This window comes from Leptinotarsa decemlineata, unplaced genomic scaffold (assembly GCF_025532065.1).
Source record: "Leptinotarsa decemlineata unplaced genomic scaffold, Ldec_3_MD MMD2_tig00005002_RagTag_RagTag, whole genome shotgun sequence".
Taxonomy (NCBI): domain Eukaryota; kingdom Metazoa; phylum Arthropoda; class Insecta; order Coleoptera; family Chrysomelidae; genus Leptinotarsa; species Leptinotarsa decemlineata.
This window is the reverse complement of record NW_027412614.1, coordinates 224,668-245,870: the sequence shown is the minus strand read 5'-3', so window position 1 is coordinate 245,870 and position 21,203 is coordinate 224,668. Positions and strand designations below refer to the sequence as shown.

At 33.3% G+C, this 21,203-nt stretch overlaps 2 protein-coding genes and 2 long non-coding RNA genes across 4 annotated transcripts in view; 3 read left to right on the top strand and 1 right to left on the bottom strand.

The window, feature by feature from the left end:
* LOC141484213 (uncharacterized) overlaps nt 1–17,611 on the top strand; it is a 189,861-nt gene extending 172,250 nt beyond the window's left edge. The window contains exon 2 of the long non-coding RNA XR_012466529.1: nt 16,695–17,611. This is a non-coding gene — a long non-coding RNA (uncharacterized lncRNA). The remainder of the gene's footprint in view (nt 1–16,694) is intronic.
* LOC141484188 (uncharacterized) lies at nt 1,611–6,942 on the top strand. The gene has a single exon (XM_074179278.1). It carries the CDS (start codon nt 2,251–2,253, stop codon nt 3,214–3,216), a length of 966 nt encoding a protein of 321 aa, XP_074035379.1. The 5' UTR covers nt 1,611–2,250; the 3' UTR covers nt 3,217–6,942.
* LOC141484189 (uncharacterized) lies at nt 1,612–2,067 on the top strand. The gene has a single exon (XM_074179279.1). It carries the CDS (start codon nt 1,612–1,614, stop codon nt 2,065–2,067), a length of 456 nt encoding a protein of 151 aa, XP_074035380.1.
* Nucleotides 9,967–15,717, bottom strand: LOC141484187 (uncharacterized). Its single transcript, XR_012466519.1, has 2 exons — nt 10,688–15,717; nt 9,967–10,220 (listed from the first exon to the last, which is right to left on the bottom strand). It is a non-coding gene; the product is annotated as an uncharacterized lncRNA (long non-coding RNA).
* Nucleotides 17,612–21,203: the final 3,592 nt, after the last annotated feature.

Sequence of the window (21,203 nt, the reverse complement as noted above, 5' to 3'; positions counted from 1 at the left end):
TTTTTTGTTTCAATCAGAGATCAGTTTATTATACATTCATAAGCATATTCAAATGTGTTTTTTTTCTATCAAGCAAATATGTTTGTTTTTGAATATTCACCATAGAAGGTCGGTGATATAGCTTAAATGGTCAGTACTAAGGTGATCCTGGTTGGTAATAGGGACAAAATCGGTCGGTAATTTGTGAATATTTGCAAGCCGGTCGGTGAAGGGAGCGATTTGATGAATATTGCACATACTTATTAAATCTTTTATTCAGAATGTATATTTAACAATAACAATTTTCTTTGTGATTGATTAAAATAAATATATTGAAGGTAATTATTGAAATTGATACGAAGAAAAAATAATATCTAGTTTTCTTATTCGTGAATCTGTTACTGAATAAAATCTTAAGTGGTCGGTGAAGGGTACAATTACCTTAGGTACATTCAAAGCTTATGTATCAATGACAAAGTCAATCGTCAAGGCCAGAACTCCATGCCCATTTTTGAAAATTTGCTATAATCAAGAAAGGAAGCACCATTGACCAAAACTGTTCAAGTGTAATAATTTCCTGAAAAAGAATAAAAAACAGTAACGATTAAACAATATTCCTGTGAAAATAAAGAAAATAATACTGTTACATTATTTACCTCCAATGTTGGACCTGTAATTCAAAACACTTTCCAGCTTTATTACCTTCATGAAAATGTGAACATGAAATATCAAAAATAATTTCTGATATGTGACTGACTGACATCTAATCCTGATTACATGAAAAATATTAGAGTAGATACGGAAGTATCTTGTACAATGTCGTAAGATTCAACTACATGTGACTCATTTTTGAAAATTTGGTATAATCAAGAGGTAATGAGAATCAACTCTGCATAAAAATTCAAGAAAGAAAGCACCATTGCCCAAAATTGTTCAAGTATAAGGTTTTCCTGAAAGGCAATAAAAACCAAAACAATAATATTCCTGTAATAAAATAAATTTTTCCGTAGGGTAAACTATACAGTGGTTGGCCCCCACGTAGTCATTGGCCATGCATTTTTCAAACGCTTATAACAACTGTAATCCATACTATCAGAATACACCGGTGGCGTTAAAACAAACCTAAACTATTTTCTATCACTAGATAATATCAAATTTCACAGTTGGCATAATTGCGCAAAAATGGCGGTAATCTCCTTTCATGGTGCATAACTCGTGTGTGAAAACAGTGTTTTGCTAAGAAAAGTGTGATTTGAGGTGAGTCAAGTCACGTAATTTTGTACAAGCAATATGTGGTATAGTTGTTTTTTATTGTTTGTATTGCATTATATATTGATTTTCGACCATTTATATGGCTCCAACCTCTAAATCTCAATTTATTATGGGGGCCAATGATTGCCTGGAAATATTAGCAATAAACAGTTAATGGCCCCTAGGCCAATGACTATAAAATCTATTGTGCTCGAATATGATTGTTATGAACATGACAATGATCAAGTAAACAAGGATAGGTATGATTAAACTATGCAATGAAGGCGTTAAAATATATGTACACAGTTGTTGGCCGGAGGCCAATAACTATAATCAACTGGGGCCAATCACTGTATTTCTGTGCTTTTTCAGCTGTGCAAAATGCCTAAAGTTGAAGAGGGTGGTCGCTATTCCAAAAAATATAGCGAGCAGCAGCTGCAAAGTGCTTTGAAAACAATTAATGATGGGGTACCACTCAGAGAGGCCGCCAGACATTTCAGTATTCCTCGAGCAACCCTACAATTCAGGAGGAGTGATAAGTTCACAAAAATAAGTCCGGGTCCACCTCCCATACTGACCAGTACAGAAGAAGAGCTTCTGGTCAAATGGGTAGTGGAAAATGCGCAAAAAGGGTTTCCGAGACGAAAGGAAGATCTCCAGTCGGCCGTCAAATCAGTTTTAGAGAAAGTACCACGAAAATTTAAGGATAATTATCCACATGAGGGATGGTATAAAGCCTTTCTTCGACGCCACACCATTTTATCAATTCGAACACCTGAGGCTGTTTCCTCCGCTAGTTCCAACGTATCAGAGAAAGACATTAGAAAATGGTTTTGAGACATTAACATCTATTTGGTATCTAAGGAATATGATGAGATATTGATTGATCCCTCAAGAATTTTTAATGGTGACGAAACTTGTTTCAATTTATGTCCAAAGAATTCAAGAGTGTTGGCACCAAGGGGTTCTAAGAATATCTACGAGGTAGAACACGCCTCTTCTAAACAGAATATTACAGTTATGTTCACCTTTTCTGCCACAGGTCTTACAACACCACCAATGATCATATATCCGGGAAAAAGATTGAAGGCTGAAATTGCTGCATCCGTTCCACCTGAATGGGGAATAGGTATAAGCGATACGGGATGGATGAAAGCAGAAGTTTTCCAAGATTATATTTGCAATGTCCTACATCCCTCCTTGGTGAAAAATAATATTAAGTTTCCTATAATCCTTTTTGTAGATGGTCATAGCACCCACCTGACATACGAATTGAGTGATATCTGTAAAGAATTGAAAATTATTTTGATTTGTCTTTATCCCAACGCTACTAGAATCCTTCAACCAGCAGATGTATCTGCTTTCAAGCCAATCAAAAGTGGCTGGAAAAAAGTAGTTTTGAAATGGAGGACAGACAATTTGAATTGTATTCTTGGAAAAGATAAATTCGCACCCATTTTAGAGGAAGTGGTCAAAGATTATGCAAGGGAGAAGACTATAACTGACGGGTTTCGCGCCACTGGATTATATCCTTTCAATCCAGACTCGATAGATTTTTCAAAATGTTTGGGGGGACAAAATCAAAAACAAGAGGATGAAAAGTATAATAGACAGCCACAACCAATGGGCTACGAAACCTTTCAAAATATCCTAGGTGAAGAGAAAATTAAACTGTTTCAAAACTTCTGTGGAAAAACTGATGATGACTGTACAGATTTCATTCTGCTTCATAAACTGTGGAAAGAATTTCATACTGTGCGGAAAGAACCAGAGAAAAACACAAGTAGGGGAGAAAGTAACGAATTGGATCCAACTGAATATCAAGACGAATTTAATTTAACTACCATTGAAAACCAACTGGAGTTAGGACAAAATAATATACATATGAGTGAACCATCGGTACCGACAGAGCCTAATCTTGAAGATCTAGACCGGGAATATTTTGAATGGAAGAGAATTGGAAAAGACAGGTACAAAAGATATTGAAGAAAGAAAAGACGATAGAGAATAAAAAAAGAAACCTGTAAGAAAGGAAATGAGAAAATCGAACAAAAAGAACATTGTTGAATGTGTATCGAAAATGGAAAATGCAGAAGTATCGCAAAGCATGCAGCGTGTTACAAAAAACTTGTTTCAAAACGAGTCCAGGACACAATCAAATCAAAAACTCAATCAAAACACACAGTCGTTCACACTGAAAAATTCTAATTCCATAAATATCATTTCCGAAGTTATTTTCAACCCCAATGAAGAATACCCTTTGAAAAATCTGATAAAAGAAGTTGGGATATCGGAGGAGCTTAATATCAAGATATCTGTTGGACTATGCTATATTTGCGCAAATAATCTTTCACAAATTATTTTGGAATCAAGTGCCAGGAATGTGCCAGATCTTACCATATTCAATGTATGAAAAGACACAACTTACATCAATCAAATTCTGCAATTTTCCATTGCAAAACGTGTTTGAAGAAACAACAAATTGTATAAATCTTATCTAATCTAATGAAATCCAGAATTAATGACTCAACTATATATTTATTAGCACTTTGATATTCACTCACTTATGTTTTAGAGTTCCAAAATAAATTGGTAATTATGGGCCAATAACTACAATATCACATGGCCAATCTCTGTAGTATAGCGGCCAATTACTGTGGATTCGAATATTTTCATTTTGGGACGTTCAAAATATGTTTTTGTTTATTATCAGAATGATCCAATTGTGTTTAAGGAGAAGTTCAAAGTTTACTCTATAAATCAAAACATAGTGAATTGCGTTTTATGATCAAATATGACTTCTGTTCATATTTACAAAAATGACAGACCTTAAAGGGCCAATAACTACCCCAAATACCCTAGACCGATTACGCATTTCAGTATTCAAATCTATATAGGGCTTCATCCAACATGAATGCTTGAACCTCAATACTATATGTGTGTTCATCACTAACAAGCCATGATTGACAGCTTGCTGTAAGTTTCTATAGTGAACAATATATTTTCTTTTATCGTTTAAATTTGGAATTAATTTGGGAACTTTCGAATTTGCATATGGTTCATTTGGATTATAATTCGGTAAAAATGTATTGTTTGCTTTATGTTTCCTTTCACTACATTGACTGATTCCACCGCGAATACCTTTCTGAAAGAAGTGAACTATATCAATGTCAGTTAGTAATTCTAATTCAATATTAGTATATTTCAACATGGCATCCCATGATAATCCTGGTGCGGTGAAGTAATGTGCCGGATCCAATTTATATTTATCAACAGATATATTTCTAAAGTTTTCAAAAATGTCACATAATAGTTACACATCTGACTTTAAATATAAATCAGAATATTCACCCAAATTCTGACATTCGAACAAATTCCAAACAAGTTGAGCTCTCCCATAATCATTATCTGATATATGTTCACAATTGAGTTTATCATAAAATTGATTTTTGGTTGGAAGTCTTGGATGATTCAGTTTGTCGATGTCATCAACAAAATTATAGGGAAATACACCTTTCTTTCTCATTAAATTGAAATTTTCAATTTGTGGGAAATGTTTGCGCATCTCGATACACTGATCAGATGTTAAATTGGCTCCTAAATTCTCCAAAGAACTAGGCATGAATCTGAAACTATCAATGAATCTCATTTTCAAATAATTTTTCTTCACCCTACCATCTTTATCCGTATAGGAATGTGTATAGAGATGTTTTGTGAGAGAGATATATTTCTCATTAGTTTGTGGGATGACATCCACTTTATCTTTGACTTTGACTTTGAAATTGGTTGATGGTGTTGTAGTACTCAAGTGATTACAATCATTTATCTTATAACGCAATAGTAATTGCTCATTGGAAAAATATAATAAACATCCATCACAAAAATATTTCTTATGTTCATGAGCTGATAATTGGCTTGAAACTTATCTTGAAAGATTTTTGATCCAACAATAATGACTATTACCGAAATCATCTGTGATAAGTAACAAATTGACATGTCTCCTAAGTCTTCTCTGAGAGTAACGTAATGGTCCAATTAATTCATACACTATTTTACCCCTTTCGAATTTACTTTCTAAACCGTACACATTAACTGAAATATCATTCTTGTCCTCAAATTTCACAATATCCTCCAAATTTACCGGAAAATTCATATCTGTTACATCTATGACAGTATTGAAATGTGGATATGATGAAACTTCTGACGTTCTATCGATTGCAGCATGTAGTGCTGATGTGATAGCCCATGCAAAACAATGCTGATCTTCATTACGGACATTAACCACGGCCTTCCAACGCTCTATATATTCAGGTAGCTTCAAATATGAACATCCACTCAGCGGGCTGTATTTATTGATGTTCACCTCCAGAAACATGATTTTTTCACAAGTCCAACCTCAAATACAAATCAAAATTACTGATACATCCAATAACTTGATAGAAATGCTTACCTGAATCACGTTCCTGGAATTCTGTTGTTTAAGCGATAATTTCATTTCGAAATCCATCAAATAAGGAATTCAAATCAGTAGATTGGTCAACTGTTCTATTCTGAGAGTTAAATGATTTGGTTCCCTTCAGTTCTTGCGTTTGCAGAATATAACTCCCAAATACTTTCATATTCACTTTGATGATTTTGAGAACCCTGATAGCTGATTCCAATAATTCAATAACTTTCTGCCTGATTTCGTTAAAGAATAACATGTAATCGGTGGAAACAATGGAAATCTGCACCCTGTATGTAGCAATCCAACGCTTGAAAGCACTATTTATAATTTCAAGACCATCACTGAATTGTACACATGCATTATTCTTATGTTGCAGACTTCTATTGGGAGAATTCACTTGAATCAATGGAATCGTCACATTACAACAATTACATGTGTACATAGGTGTTGCAGCGTCATCTAATCTCACTTGTTTCACTGATGGACCTCCTTGGCAACTCTGGAGCTGATGACGACGAAGGTTGTCACTACGAGTAAAAGATTTACCGCATTCACAAGAATACATTTTCTATGATATGTTCTCACTAACTCACTCGATGAAAACTGACATAACCAATACTCGCCCGCTTCTTGAATAGCACAGTCCTCGCCGCCTGCGCATCACCATCGGGAGTGTGGGTAGAGTCATGCTTTACGTCACTGCCATCACCACATCGAGGGAGGTAAGAGCACATCGATGGATACGCATTACTCAACCACCCGCCTTGGAGTGCACATCTAGCTCTCCTACCGTTGAACGGTTGCTGCTGGGGTAGAGCGATGCGTTACGTCACAGCCTTCTCTAAATCGAGAGAGGTGAGGGCAGACCGATGAATACGCATTACTCAGCCACACGTCGTGGAGTGAATATCTTGCTCTCTTACCGATGAACGGTTGCTGCTGTGTCGTCACACCACTACTAACTTGATGGAACATTCATTACTTGGAGGATCTTCGAAGTATGTTTGTACATAGACAAGCACATGATGAAACCCTGTACCGTACATTCCCACACACACACACACAGTCTCATATGAAAAAAAAATCACCAGACACTTCAAGGTCACATTGCCTTGACTTCACTAAACAACAACAAGAAAAAGCAATTATTACGTCATAGTTGTGGGGGGAGGCTTAGAACCGGCTCAAATCTCCTACTGTACGAATAGAATAAGAAAAAAATATCCGATTAATTTCATTTGTCGATATAAAAAATCAATAACAATTTACAGTTGTTTTTTTATTCATAATGCACTTATCTAACCATTTTTAAAATTGAACAATCTTTAAACTTCTTTTCGTATTTTGAGAACGCATCCAATAATTTTAAAACTCCATAGCTTATCGATGAGATTCATATTTTTTTTTATAAATAAGAAGAAGTAGAAAGCCAAAGCTTCTCTCAACTAGTACTTGATGCATCAGATTGATGTATGAGTAATTGTTTGTGCAATGGGACAATCCCACGAAGACTGTGGTCGCACATTATAAACGAAGTCTCACGAAAGCTTTCTGATAATCTACAGATTAACTGTCAACAACTGACAGCGGAAACTGTGGATCATTTCTAATCCGAATAAATAACTGTTTAATACCCACAACACAACTTTGACACGGAAACTGTGTTTTGAAACTTTTTTAATTCAAATACTGTAAAGAATTTATAAACGCCCTAAGAAGCCATCTTATGGCGAAACACGTGTTTCGTTTTGAGAATCTGTTAGGTGAATATCTCACACTGAAGTGATTTTGAATACATAAACTTTGAAACATTTGAAATTTACAAAAAATCAAAGTTGTTAGCATGTGTTAAAAGCGAAAAAATATACGTTTCTGATTCGGTAAAAACATAAAGTTCGTACAACACTTTTTCTTTCTTTGAATTATTTTATTTTTTCATAGTCGAACAATTTTACATGCAAATATATAAATTTTATGTAAGTCCAGTTACTGCGCTGGTGGAAGACGAATCAAAATTCTGTAAAGAATTTACACACGCCCTAAGAAGCCATTGTATGGCTAAACACGTGTTTCGTTTTGAGAATCTGTTAGGTGAATATCTCACAATGAAGTGATTTTGAATACGTAAGCTTTGAAACATTTCAAAATTACAAAAAATTAAAGTTGTTAGCATGTGTCGAAAGCAAAAAAATATACGTTTCTGATTCAGTAAAAACATAAAGTTCGAACAACACTTTTTCTTTCTTTGAAATACTTTATTTTTTCATAGTCGAACAATTTTACATGCAAATATATAAATTTTATGTAAGTCCAGTTACTGCGCTGGTGGAAGACGAATCAAAATTTCACAATCCATGATGATTGTGATGAACAACAGCATGATGAGGCTGTTGTTCTCCTCATAAGAGCACACTAAGGAAACTTAATCACCTTGATGATTACTTCTGCCATGATTCCAACTAACGAATCGTAGGAATATAATAGTAGTGGTAAGAACACTGACACTATCAGTTGAACACAATCAAAACACTTTTACAACTGGGTCCATGTTCCTGGAATATCTTATATATGCTTGTACAACCCCCTCCTGTGTCATTAGAGTACCTGATTACCAGAACCAACCCTGAGCACAAATACCAACCATAAGATTACAAAAATAGGAGTATATTGAACCCATTCGCAATGCAGCAGAATCGTTCGAAAATTTGGGAGTATCATAGAATGAAAACAATCATATTCAAACATTTCACTACATTACTGAAAATTTTTCACAACACCAAACTGCTATTTTACCACCTCGACACCTTCAAGAGGAAGAGGAAGCTCAGTAAATTAGTATGCCAAACTAGTTCTTTATAGTAGTTTCATTGCTCAGTAACCAACTAGATACGTGCTTTGAGACTTACGCGGGTATAAAAATGAAAAAAACAGTTTCTGATTACCTTATCTTGAAATAACAAAATATATTTTTTCAAATGATAGCTTAACTTATGGTGATTTTGGCAAGAGTTGCAAAACTTTCTTGCATTTCGATTGTTTGAATTTGATAGCTGAAAAAATGTAGGGAAAAAGTTAGTGATGTGCCGATGTGTTAGCGGTTTTATTCAAGTCAGACTCGATTCCTGCTTTAGAACTCGCCTACTCGAATACCAATTTATTTTGATTCGAGTACGCCAGATTCGATTCCGGTACTCGAGTTAGGAAGCATCGATTCGTACTCGCTAACCCGAGTCCAACTGACTCGAGTCTCGTATTCGAATGTGTTAACTCGCTTGTACAAGCGTTTCCAATCGTACTAATAAAATAAGTAGTATAGCTAACGTGGTTCTAGATACAATGGTAACCATGCCATCGAGCTGTCCATCGATAGCGTAAGGGGTGCGGTTGTTTGGGATGAAGAAGTGTGTCAAAAAGGCCTTGTTGGCGAAGAACAATGGTGTTGACAATGTGTTCTTGAGCAACCCTTGTTCTTGTAGATCGTCAATGACCAGAGGGTTGTAAGAGATGGTCAATGACCAGAGGGTGTTGTAAGAAGAGGCCTCGGCTGGTGTAGATTAGCCGTGTCGTATTAGAGACCTTTTGGCTCAGTGAATCGTCTTCGGCCAACCCTCTTCGGCCAACCCTTTTCGGGCAACCCCAGTTCGGAAACCCTCATCAGGCGACCCCTTTTCGTTAAAGCATGTACCCAGGCGTACGCCAATGTGTTTTATTCGATGACTTTGTCGGTGCGCCAGTTGACCTTGAGACAACTTTGTTGCAGTTAATTAGGATATTTTCGTTGCATTTCGTTGGAATACTTGTTGTTTGCCTGATAATAAACCAGATTAGCTGACCTTAAGGTCATATGTATAAGTAAACATGAATACTTTGTTGCACTTAATTAGGATATTTTCGTTGCATTTCGTTGAAATATTTGCTATTTTACTGATAAAAAACCAGATTAGCTGACCTTAAGGTCATATGTATAAGTAAACATGAATACTTTGTTGCACTTAATTAGGATATTTTCGTTGCATTTTGTTGAAATATTTGTTATTTTACTGATAGAAAACCAGATTAACTGACATTAAGGTCACATGTATAATTAAACTTGAATACTTTGTTGCATTTCGTTGGAATATTTGGTGTTTCACTGATAATTAACCAGATTAGCTGACCTTAAGGGTCATATGTATGATTGAACATGAATATTGTGAAAAAGGAAATACGTAATTTATTAACGTTTATTAATTAGTAGGTATTCACAATGTATGGGTTATTTTCAAAAATTCATCTTTTTTAGACGACAATAAGTATACATAACAAATTTCTGGTAGAGCTAAATATTTTTTGAGATTAATATTTGCATATTCATAAAAATCTTTTACAGTTGTCCACCAGAAACCTCTGTAAGTTATGGATGGTTTATGAAATTGTTCAATGCTATGATGTCCGCACATTAATCGGCTTTTGAATGGAACAATGGGATGAAAGTTTTCGTGTGATCCAATAACGTATCCGCACCTATACTTTTTTTCTTTGTCCTTACATGTTACCGTAGAATCTGAAAAAATGGAAGAATAATTACAAAAATGTTTGAGGAATATTGTTCGTTTATCTTACATAACGGTATTGATTTTTCAGAGTAGAAAGCTGGATATTCATTCAAAATAATCGTATCTAGATGTACTTCCATTAATAAAAAGCTACCATTTTTCCAACTTGTATGGTGTATTGATATAAATAACTTTTGAAGTTAGGATGTTGCAAATTTGTGAAAGTAGAAGAATAATGTACAACAAATACATATTTTTATCGTTGTGCGTGTGTGTTCTTTGAAAGCAACTCGATTACTACTACACGTAACAGTTGTATTAGGGATGTTTTATACCATATACGTCACGTGAAATCTGTTCAACTATACATTCTAAACATAATATATTCGGATAATTTGTTTCTCCCCCACATTTAGTACACTTATATTTCACTGGTACAGGCATAATGATGTTAATGATGCTATTGGTTACTTACGAATGACTCCACGATTGTCTGCATAACGTTTATCAATTCTCAGATGCTTCGGTGATTATAATTCAAAAACGGTTTTCTTTTTGCAATTTTCACAATACTGTCTTGTACTTCTTTTCGATACTTCCTTATTGTCTTTTGGAGTATCACACAGTTTGCAAAATAATACGTTTTTAATGGATTCTTTCGTTTTAAGGTTTATATTTTTTTTCTTTTTTCTCTTTACAGAGTTGTAGTAAAGTTTTTTCCATATCTTCACATGCTTTCAATAAAGTGTCCTCGAATAAATCGCTAAAATTCATCTTTTGATTTTCACTGAAACAGAAAGTGTGCAATGTTGGAGGTCAAAAAATTAAATTCCTCATGTGGTTGTTGAATGAATAATGAACAGTTGAAGCGGTTATGATGGTTATGCTGTCAGTTGTTGTCTCCTCAACTGACTTCTCGAATCCCTCTCGTTCCTTATTCTTTGTCTATAGGACCCAGAATCCCGACGTTGATGACAGGGTGGGCAAAAGTTATATTCTGATGAAAAACTTTCATAAACTCTCAAACATCTCCTGTCATTACACCGATACTTTGAAGGACCATTGACTTGAGGAAGTTCGTTTCCATTAGTGCTACTAATAATATTTTCCTGGATTGCTTTGTTCATATTGCTCTGTAAAATCACAAATCAATCGGAAAAAGAACTCAAGATAAAAACGTTTTTTCCATTGTGTTAAAATATAAGTTGTAAGTTAATCAATTGTAAAAATGAATATTACAAGTGTGGATTAAATTTTGAAACCCCAAGGCAATGTATCACTTGATAAATAATTTACAATTCGTTTGTCATCGAAAGGAGTTAATGCAACTTTTCTTTGATTTATTGTATATACCTCATGTTTTTTACTACGAATCAGATTTTCCGTTACTTCAAAATGTTCATTTCCGAATAGACAATCGTAGTAATTTTGAAAATTTATTGTTTTGAGAGAGGCTCTGGTGACACCTTTATCTATTTTAATTATCAAATTTTCCCCGTCATTCTCTCCATGTTCTACTTTTATCGCATACATTTCCGACTTTAAGCCAATGAACTCTTTCATAATTCTTCCATTGTTTTCGTCTTTCATCAAACCTAAAACTTTTTTATTTACCAATGGAATTCCGAATTGTCCTCTTTGATATGTGCAAAAATGTCATCGGTGAAAAAGTGGTAAATCAATGAATCAGTATCTGTATACAACAATTTCGCATTTTCATTGAATTTAGGTTTGATATAATTATAATGAAAGTCATATAAAATAATTTTTGAAATTTCCAAAACACTGAAACCCACATAATTGGGTTTATTCAGTTCTATATTGACTCTTTTCATTTCAATGATTACCATATCATCATCAAAAATGGTCAAACTATGAAAATTCGGTTTTGATATGTGACTTTTTGCTCCGTATCTACCCTCCCACTTAGTACATAATTTAATATCTTTATATTTACGACAGTTTTCTATTGTTTTCCCAAAGATACTATTGTTCATTACCTTATAAAAAATTTTCTCAAATTCATTTTTACTGTTTTGTCTTAACATCGTATTCAAATCAATATAAGTTTTTAACCATGGTATTTGTTTAAATTTCAAAATTTCATGAACTCTGCTGATTTTGAGACCTAAACTGACTGCCTGTTTCAAATTTCTATAATGGATAACATAATTTTTTTTATCGAAAAGTGTTGTTAACAATTTTGGATTTTTTGATGATGATAAGGGTGGAATCATTTTTTGAGGACATAATGGAAGATCTTTATGAACATTTTGAAGTTCTACAGGATAATCTAAGTCAACTTCTAATATGTAACCATATTCAGAATCATTAGGTGTATTAAATATATCTTCAGAATAGAAATCAGTATTATTTTTCCATTCTGATAATTCTGATTATTTCTGATATATTCTGATAATGCTGTACCATACAAGTTATTAACATCGTAGTACATGAGATATGATGAGGGTTGATCAGGGTTAACTCGTTTTTCATGTAAATATTATTAGCTTTACCATATCTATTGCTACATTGAGATATTCCTCCTCTTATACCCCTTTCAATAAACATTAGCTCATCTACATCATCTAATAATTCCAAAGTAACCTTTGAAATGTTTAAACAACTTGCATAAGCTAGACCTGGTGCAGTGTAATATTTCAAACATTCCAAATCGTATGTTTTCATACATACTTTTCGAAATTTTTCAAAAACGTCAGCCAAAAGTAATACATCTGTTTTCAAATATAACTCCATATATTGTTGTGAATTTTGAATTTCAAAAGTATCCCATACTTTAACAGCGTGTGAATACTCATCTTCTGTTACACCACACTTTCTCAATTTATTGAAAAAGCATTCGATCGGTGGTAATTTGTCAATGTTCATTTTATCCCAACTATCAAAATAATCATATGGAAATATACCTTTCTTAGATAAAAGTTTAAATTCCTCTTGATTTTTACAGAAACTTTTTGTGATTACCTTTTCTGAATGATTTAAATATGAACTCAATTTATCTAGACTACTTGCCATGAAACGAAAAGAGTCTAGGAATCGGTATGTTATACTTGTATTGTCAATTTGTTTACTAAATGATATATATTTTTCTTTATTTACTGGTAACAATCTGACAGCACCAGAAACCTCTTTCGGTAAAGCTCTAATAATGAAATGGCTATCGTAACCAGATAAATTATGAAAAACAACAGGTATCATATTATCATTCTGATAGTTAATGTTGCAAGGGGTGGAATGGGCTGCTCCACGAAATTTTCCAGATATATGACAATGGTCCTTAAACCTTGATCTGATCCTCTGTGAATGGTTTTAGACAAATATGACAGTTAGTGGCTGAATCGAAATCGTGTTTTTGTTGAGGTGATAGCGGAATCATTGGAACCACATTGGAAAATACTGGATTTAATTCGAAAGCTAGCTGTTGTAAACGTTTGACGAACCAGCTGATACAATCGTTACCAGTATATAATTCGAATTTTTATTTTGAATTGTCGAAAGTACACAATAAGTAAAATGCTACACTACATGGAATATGTTTTTGAAATATTCGAATTTTCTTACTAGGTTTCACATCCTCATATTTTTCCAAAATGCTTTCAATGTCTGAATAAATCACAAACGGTACGGGTTCTTTATTTTTGAAGTCTGTGAAAGATAATTTTTTTTTCAGATGGTAGAGTTATTTTGGTTTTATTCATTTTTCTACCGGTGAATATACACTGTGTCCGTAAAGTATGGAACAAATTGATTTTTAGCTAAACAGGTCATTTAAAGAAATAATCCTGAAACACGTCGATTTTTGATGTTAATTTACCGTATTTTAAAATAATAATCTAATATACAGGGTGAATTACCTTCGAGTAATGACGTCACCGTCATTTTTTTAAATGGAACACCCCCATTTTGTCTCAATTTTCGGATTACTCTAGCTGAGCTGATTCCAAAAATGTATCACATGTTGATTCCAATTGGTACAGGGTGGACAAAAATACAGTAGTTGTGTGTTGTAACAAAGTAACGCGTAACATTCTTTATTAGGTAAATTAACAATATTATCAAAAATACTTATTGTCTAGCGGACAGAATATGCTGGAATACATGACTTTATATTGAATGTTCGAACTGCCCTTGCTGTATTTGACAGTAACCCAAACGGTGTACAAATTCTTATTGAACCTTGTGTATGGTTTCTTGCGTAATATTGTTTATTTCTGTTCGAATTTTCACTTGTACATCTTCAATATTTGCTGGTTTCTTTTTATAAATAACATTCTTCAGAAGGCCCCACAGAAAATAATCCAAAGGATTTAAATCTGGTGACCTCGCTGGCCATTCAGTGGGTCCACGTCTACCAATCCACCTGTTCGGAAAAATTTCATCTACGTACCTTCTAACATCTACAGCATAATGTGGAGGTGCACCATCCTGTTGAAACCATAAACTTTCATCAAAACCTCCAGGATTACGTCTGCTGGGAAATAAATTACGTAAAGTAGGTACGAGATACTCCCTTAAAAACTCAAGGTACTTTGCCTCCTTTAAATTACCTTCGATAAAGTAGGGTCCAATGATTCAATTTCGTACAATTCCAGCCCATACATTTACCTTTTGAGGGTATTGTGTATGATGCTCACGCATCCAGTAGGGGTTTTCTTTTGCCCAGTATCTACAATTCTGACGGTTAACCTCACCATTTAACGTGAAAGTGGACTCATCAGAAAAAATAACGTTTTGTTACAAGAGAGGGTCTCGGTGACATTTATCCATCATTTCTTCGCAAAATTGGAGTCGTCAATCGGGATCATCTTCGTTTAATTCTTGCACAAGTTTGATTTTATAAGGATGCCATTTTTCAAGCTTCAATAGTTTTTGTACCGTTGTTTTGCCAACACCGATTTCGCGACTAACTTTACGAACAGAATTGTGCGCATCTTCTTCAAAACTCAGTAAAACATCTAATGCTGTATCAGCATTTGCAGGGGGACGACCTGATTTGCGTACATTTGCAACCGTACCAGTTTTTCGAAATTTCGTTTTCAGCTTACTGACTGTTGAACGCGTTATAGGTCTTTCTGGATATTTATCATTAAACAAATTGCACACTTCCATCTGAGTTCGCGATCTGTCTCCATACCCAATCATCATAAGTATTTCAATTCTTTGTTTTACACTTAACTCCATTTCTACTTCCAATTAAATCTAAGCAATCATTCGAATATTCACGAATACCAAAAATATTGTAGTACTAAACTGTCACTGAACATCAATAAATTACTAAACAAATAATGATATTTCACAAAAAACTAGACGACTATGTTTTTTATAAATGTAGATAAGAAATAATTTCTTTCATATTCTGTCTGCTAGACCACAAGTACCAAACATGTTTGGAAACAGCTCATTTTTATTACTCTAAACATGTAGCAAACTACGGGGTGTTACATTTAAACCAATTGCCGCTAGACATAAGTATTTTTGATAATATTGTTGATTTACCTAATAAAGAATGTTACGCGTTACTTTATTAGCGCACACACAACTACCTGTACCAATTGGAATCAACATGTGATACATTTTTGGAATCAGCTCAGCTAGAGTAATCCGAAAATTGAGACAAAATGGGGGTGTTCCATTTAAAAAAAATGACGGTGACGTCATTACTCGAACGTAATTCACCCTGTATATTAGATTATTATTTTAAAATACCATAAATTAACATCAAAAATCGACGTGTTTCAGGATTATTTCTTAAAATGACCTGTTTAGCTAAAAATGACTTTGTTCCATACTTTACGGACACAGTGTATGGTTGTTCAATACTTCCTGTGAATAGAAATGGTTGAGACATTTGGTACAATAAAACTTTTTGTGATTTATGTCACCACTTTGTCCACACAACAACCGCGTCATGTCTTTTATTAGAGCAAAATGATAAATAGTTTTGAAATTATTCACATTTTCATCTAAGTCCATCAATTCCTCTTCATCACATGAATCAACATCATCGAAATCATGTTCGGTTTGAAGTATTAATAAATTAATTGTTGTTAAAAATTCAAGATTACTCAAACGGATAGGAACGATTTCCTTTTTTTCAATACCGAAAACGTTTATTGACATATTATTCATTTTCTCAAAATTTGTTATATCTTTAATTTTGAGTGGAAATTCAATCCCTTCATATTTCAATATATTAGAAAAATGTGGATATGATGATTTTTTACAGACATTAGTTGCACATGGATGAAGAACTGCCACAATAGACCAAAGAAAACAGTACGGATCATTATTTTGAATGTTAAGGACAGCCTTTTTATTTTGAATGAATTTAGGTACTTCAATATATGTGGAAATACCTACATTTATTGGTGTATAGTTATTAAGGTTCACCTTCAATTGTAAAATTTCATAAAGACTCTAACCGCTGTCTTTTGAATGCGCGCTATTTCCATAATTTAGAGGTCATCTTTTATATGATTATGTAAATCATGAACTTTAAACGTCTGTTTATGGCAATGAATTTCTTAATGGAAAAATTACATCACGTAATTGATACATGATAATGCACTCGCAAATCATGAACTTTACACGTGTGTTATGGTAACGCGGTATTGATATTTATTAATAGAAAAATTATATCACGTACTTGATACATGATAATGCACTCGTTTATCATTGCATGAACAACATACGTTCGATGTTATTCATTTTTTTCAGCACAATTTCACAGTATAAATTGACGGATCTATGTCTTTGGAAAATCATTCTAGTTACGAGTGAATCGATACAACAACAAAAATGTCAACTATTCCGACAACTTTAATTATCAATATTACAAATACAAAAATGTTGCCCGTCAATATGGCAATGGTGGTGCTTAAACAATTTTTCAGGTAAGTCATTTTCAAATAATATTATTACTTGTGTTTGAACAATTTTTCATATTGTTATAGATATGGTGTGAAGCAGATCGTAAAAAAATCTGAGGACTGTATTTTAGTATATTTAAAATACAGTCCGAAGATGGTTACTTTGACTAAGAAATTTGGTAATTTGCCAGTGAAAGTAACCCGGGCAATGGCTGAAAATGAACAGGAATTGGGGTTTCTGGAAACAGCAGTGAAACGGTTCAATTTCAATATACAAGATGATGATGACGTGGACGCTATTCCATCACCTCCACCACCAAAAAAGTTGAAGGCTTCATCATCATCATCAAAAGAAATTCTACCCCTTCCAACACGATCACTATCTCCTGTCATAATCGAAGATTTTGAAGAAGAAAACTCTCAACACCCTACTTATTTCCAAGAATCCCAAGATTTTTTGTGATTGTGAAAATTTCAATTATTATAGTAAAATAAACAAAATTGAGAAACATATTTTTTTATTTCTGCAATGTAGTAAATATCACATGTATAATAAGAATGTGTGAAAAGTAAATATTTCATTTTCTATAAGAACAAGAATTCAGAATTTATTTCTTACAGTGTGAATACCAATATTTCAATAAAAAAACATTTTCTAGTGCACAATTCAAACTGTTATTTAAATGATTCATACAATGGTGTGACTTGAGAAAACTTTTCAAATTTTCTATTGCAGGACATCCTTCTTCATACAAATCGGAAATTTCATTTTGAATGAGTTGACTTAACCATTTTTTTTTCACAACCTTTCACACTTATAACAGCATCAAAACCAACACAATTATTGATGAACTCCGAAATTTGTTCGTAGTTGATGGTTGCTACTGTTGTTGAACTTTGCTCATGCTGCCATGACAATCCATGTAGATTATTTGTACACCAGTTCATATGTTTTTTCACATGAGGCATATATTGATTGATGCCTATTGGTAAATTAATCATTCGATGGTACCATACTCCATTTTCAACATTCAAAATTGCAATTTCTTTACATGAAAAATTTTCTTTACCATATTGAAAACCTTGCACATCGATGATAAACATGATACCACACTCAATGACACCGTAAAAATGAAGTAATATACTGATTCATACAGTATTTATAATACGAATGCTGATTACGCAATATTTCTCTTATCTATCCAACTATTATGTTTGTCATCGAATCCTAACCATTTAACGAAAACTTTTCCATTCTTTCTTTTAAGTACTTTTTCTACGAGATATATATCAGGATGTTTTACTTTTTGTAATTGCTCTTTGTAAAAACCTCCTGAAATATCTTGCTTTTTATCATCTTTCAATAAATAGGTTACAGGATTTGTCAATTGTACTTTTGCTATCGTGAAAATTTCTGTTGACCAGTTTGGAAAATATTTTTTATCGAAAATTCCTCGTAATTTAGATATGCGTACACGATCTCCTACTTTGAATTTATTATTGGAGTCAATTTGTTTGATATGATTGTAGGCTGTGTGAAGTAATTTATTTTCATCTTTTTTACTCACTTCAGCAGGTTTCATTTTAATGGTTCTATGAGTGGAATTGTTATATTTTTCCAAAATATGCTTCAATACATTAAGCCACTTATAGTTACCCTGAAAATTGAATTCTTTATACATCCAAGACTTCATTGTTCTATTAAATCTCTCAATTATTGATGCTTTCTTTCCACTGAACGTACTATAATCATTAACTTTATATTTTTCCATCAACTTCTTAAATTCTGAGTTGAAAAATTCTTTACCTGAATCAGTTTGTAAATTTTGTGGTGATTGTTTACGTAAAACTTCTTCCATAGCTTTGGACACAGCATTAGCTGTCTTATTCTTTAAAGGTAGTGCCCAAGCAAACTTCGAAAAACAGTTTATCACAGTTAGAATATATTTATATCCTTTATTCACTTTAGCATATGGTATCATCTCAACTAAATCATCTTAAAAAAGGTCATCGAAAACCTTAATGATTACTCTTCGTCTATTGAAATTGATTCGGGCTTGTTTATGAAGTTCTTCAATAATATCCCTTTTAACATCAGTTTGAAAGTTCATGGTATGACAGTCAGAAGAAAACTCAAGAATATTGATGAAATTTTATTAATACATACACTATATCTGTCATACATTTTTCATAAAACAATGGTACTCATTTTCTAATTCCTGGATCCTTTGGATTTTTGTTTCGATATATTTGATTTGGTGGTTTTGCTCTCCTCTTCTCAAGAATTCTGGAAGCTTTGATAATCAAACGGTTTGCTTCGGAAGACACTTTATGCTCTTCCATATCAGGACAAAGTTCTCTGATCAAATTTTTGGTATACTGTTCAATGTCAATTTGATCATATTGTTGTGTATTCATGTTTGAGATAAAACGTTATTAGTAACTAGAAATCCAATGAATCTATTTATACTTTTCTGTTATCAAAACAAGGAATAAGATTAAAATTTTCCAAGCTCTTCTTCTTCTTCTCGAAATCTTTGGTCGAAAATTTTTTGTCTATGTGATTTTTCTAGAATTGGATCCATAAAAGCTGAACTGCTCCGAATACGTCGCTGGAAGCGTGTTCGATCAATGGCAAAAAATTCCCAATAAGTTTTTCTTGCATTTCTATAGGCGAAACTCCAAGCAAATATGTAATGAACTTCATTTTTCTTTTCATCGAAAGTTATTCTATTATTACTACTCATCATAACTCACTCTAGAATTGTTTCACAGAATTTGTTAGTGGAGTGTATCTGACTAAACGATCGTGTAAAATCAAACAAAATGCTGATGTATTTGCAGGAATATTTTCACTGGCTTCGAAGTCGAGTCTTATATCTTGCACTCCTACCTTTAAGCTATCATTTTGTCTACTGCAATCAATAACAAATAGAGGTGCGATATCGTGAAACTTAGTCAATGTAAGACACGGCTCTCCAGAAGTTTTATAATAGTTGGATTCTTGAAATTGGGCGAAGAGCTCGTAAAGTAATGCAAACTGGTTTTTCTTGAAGTTCAAATTCATATTATCGTAAGGGTATACATCTGAGTTGAGGTGGAGTTTGATGTTGGTAATATTACAATGATCGAAATGACTAATATTTTTCTTGATCTGATTTTTCCTCTGAGTCTGAAAAGCTACAATGATGAATCGAGGTTTTTCCAATTGATTAGATGCTTTCACATTCCAAGAATGAGTCATTGTTTGTTGTAAAAGTGGATATTCGTGTAGTTCCCAGCTCCTGAATGCAATTCCTAAGTCACGTCCTTTTTCAATGTACTTGAGTAATCGCAATTTTTCTGTATCGGAAACTTGAACATGAGGAATTCTCCAGAGAATTTTAGTTAAATTAACTTTAGGTTTTTCATTATCCTTTGTTGATATTACAGAATTTACGTCACTACTTGTTCTAATGAGTACCAATTCTTGGCGAATGTTTACGATTATTTTCTTGAAATCTTCACAGAAACCCAAAAGGTGTTTCAGGGGGATGTAGACATTGAAGTATCCATTCGAATCGAATACTTTTGGATATTCCAAATGATTCCAACAGGCATTATTATATCTGTCACATTCGCTACTTGTATAAGAGATGTATCCTTTAATAGATGATGTTATACCTGGGTTCCTCACCCTGTCCACTACCGTGCCTCCTATCTCATATCTTATCTGATCGAACAGAAATGCCATACCATTATTCACAAAATTTAATGTTATACTAGGTTTATTTTCAGCATCAGTTAATCGTCCTTCGATATAAAGGTAACTTTGGGATGGCAATGTATAAATATCTTGAGTTTGAATAATAGGAATTCTAATTTCATCAGAATTATTGAATGTCGTATTTGCATAAGGTGGATGACTATGCATCTCGTAATTAGTTATAGAATCATCCATCAATACAGGTTCACCAATATTCAATGTATTAAAGCTCATTTTTGCGTTTTTTTCCTCCTTTTTCCACTATCTAGTATTTTTGTTTTTCTGCTACTTCTGCTGCTGCTGCTTCTGCCACCGCAAGAACACTTGAAAAATAATAAAATTTGTCTGAATCTTGA

Bases quoted from the DNA above. Each gene is read 5' to 3' on its own strand.
- LOC141484189 (XM_074179279.1), top strand. From the start codon at position 1,612: ATGCCTAAAGTTGAAGAGGGTGGTCGCTATTCCAAAAAATATAGCGAG.
- LOC141484188 (XM_074179278.1), top strand. From the start codon at position 2,251: ATGTTCACCTTTTCTGCCACAGGTCTTACAACACCACCAATGATCATA.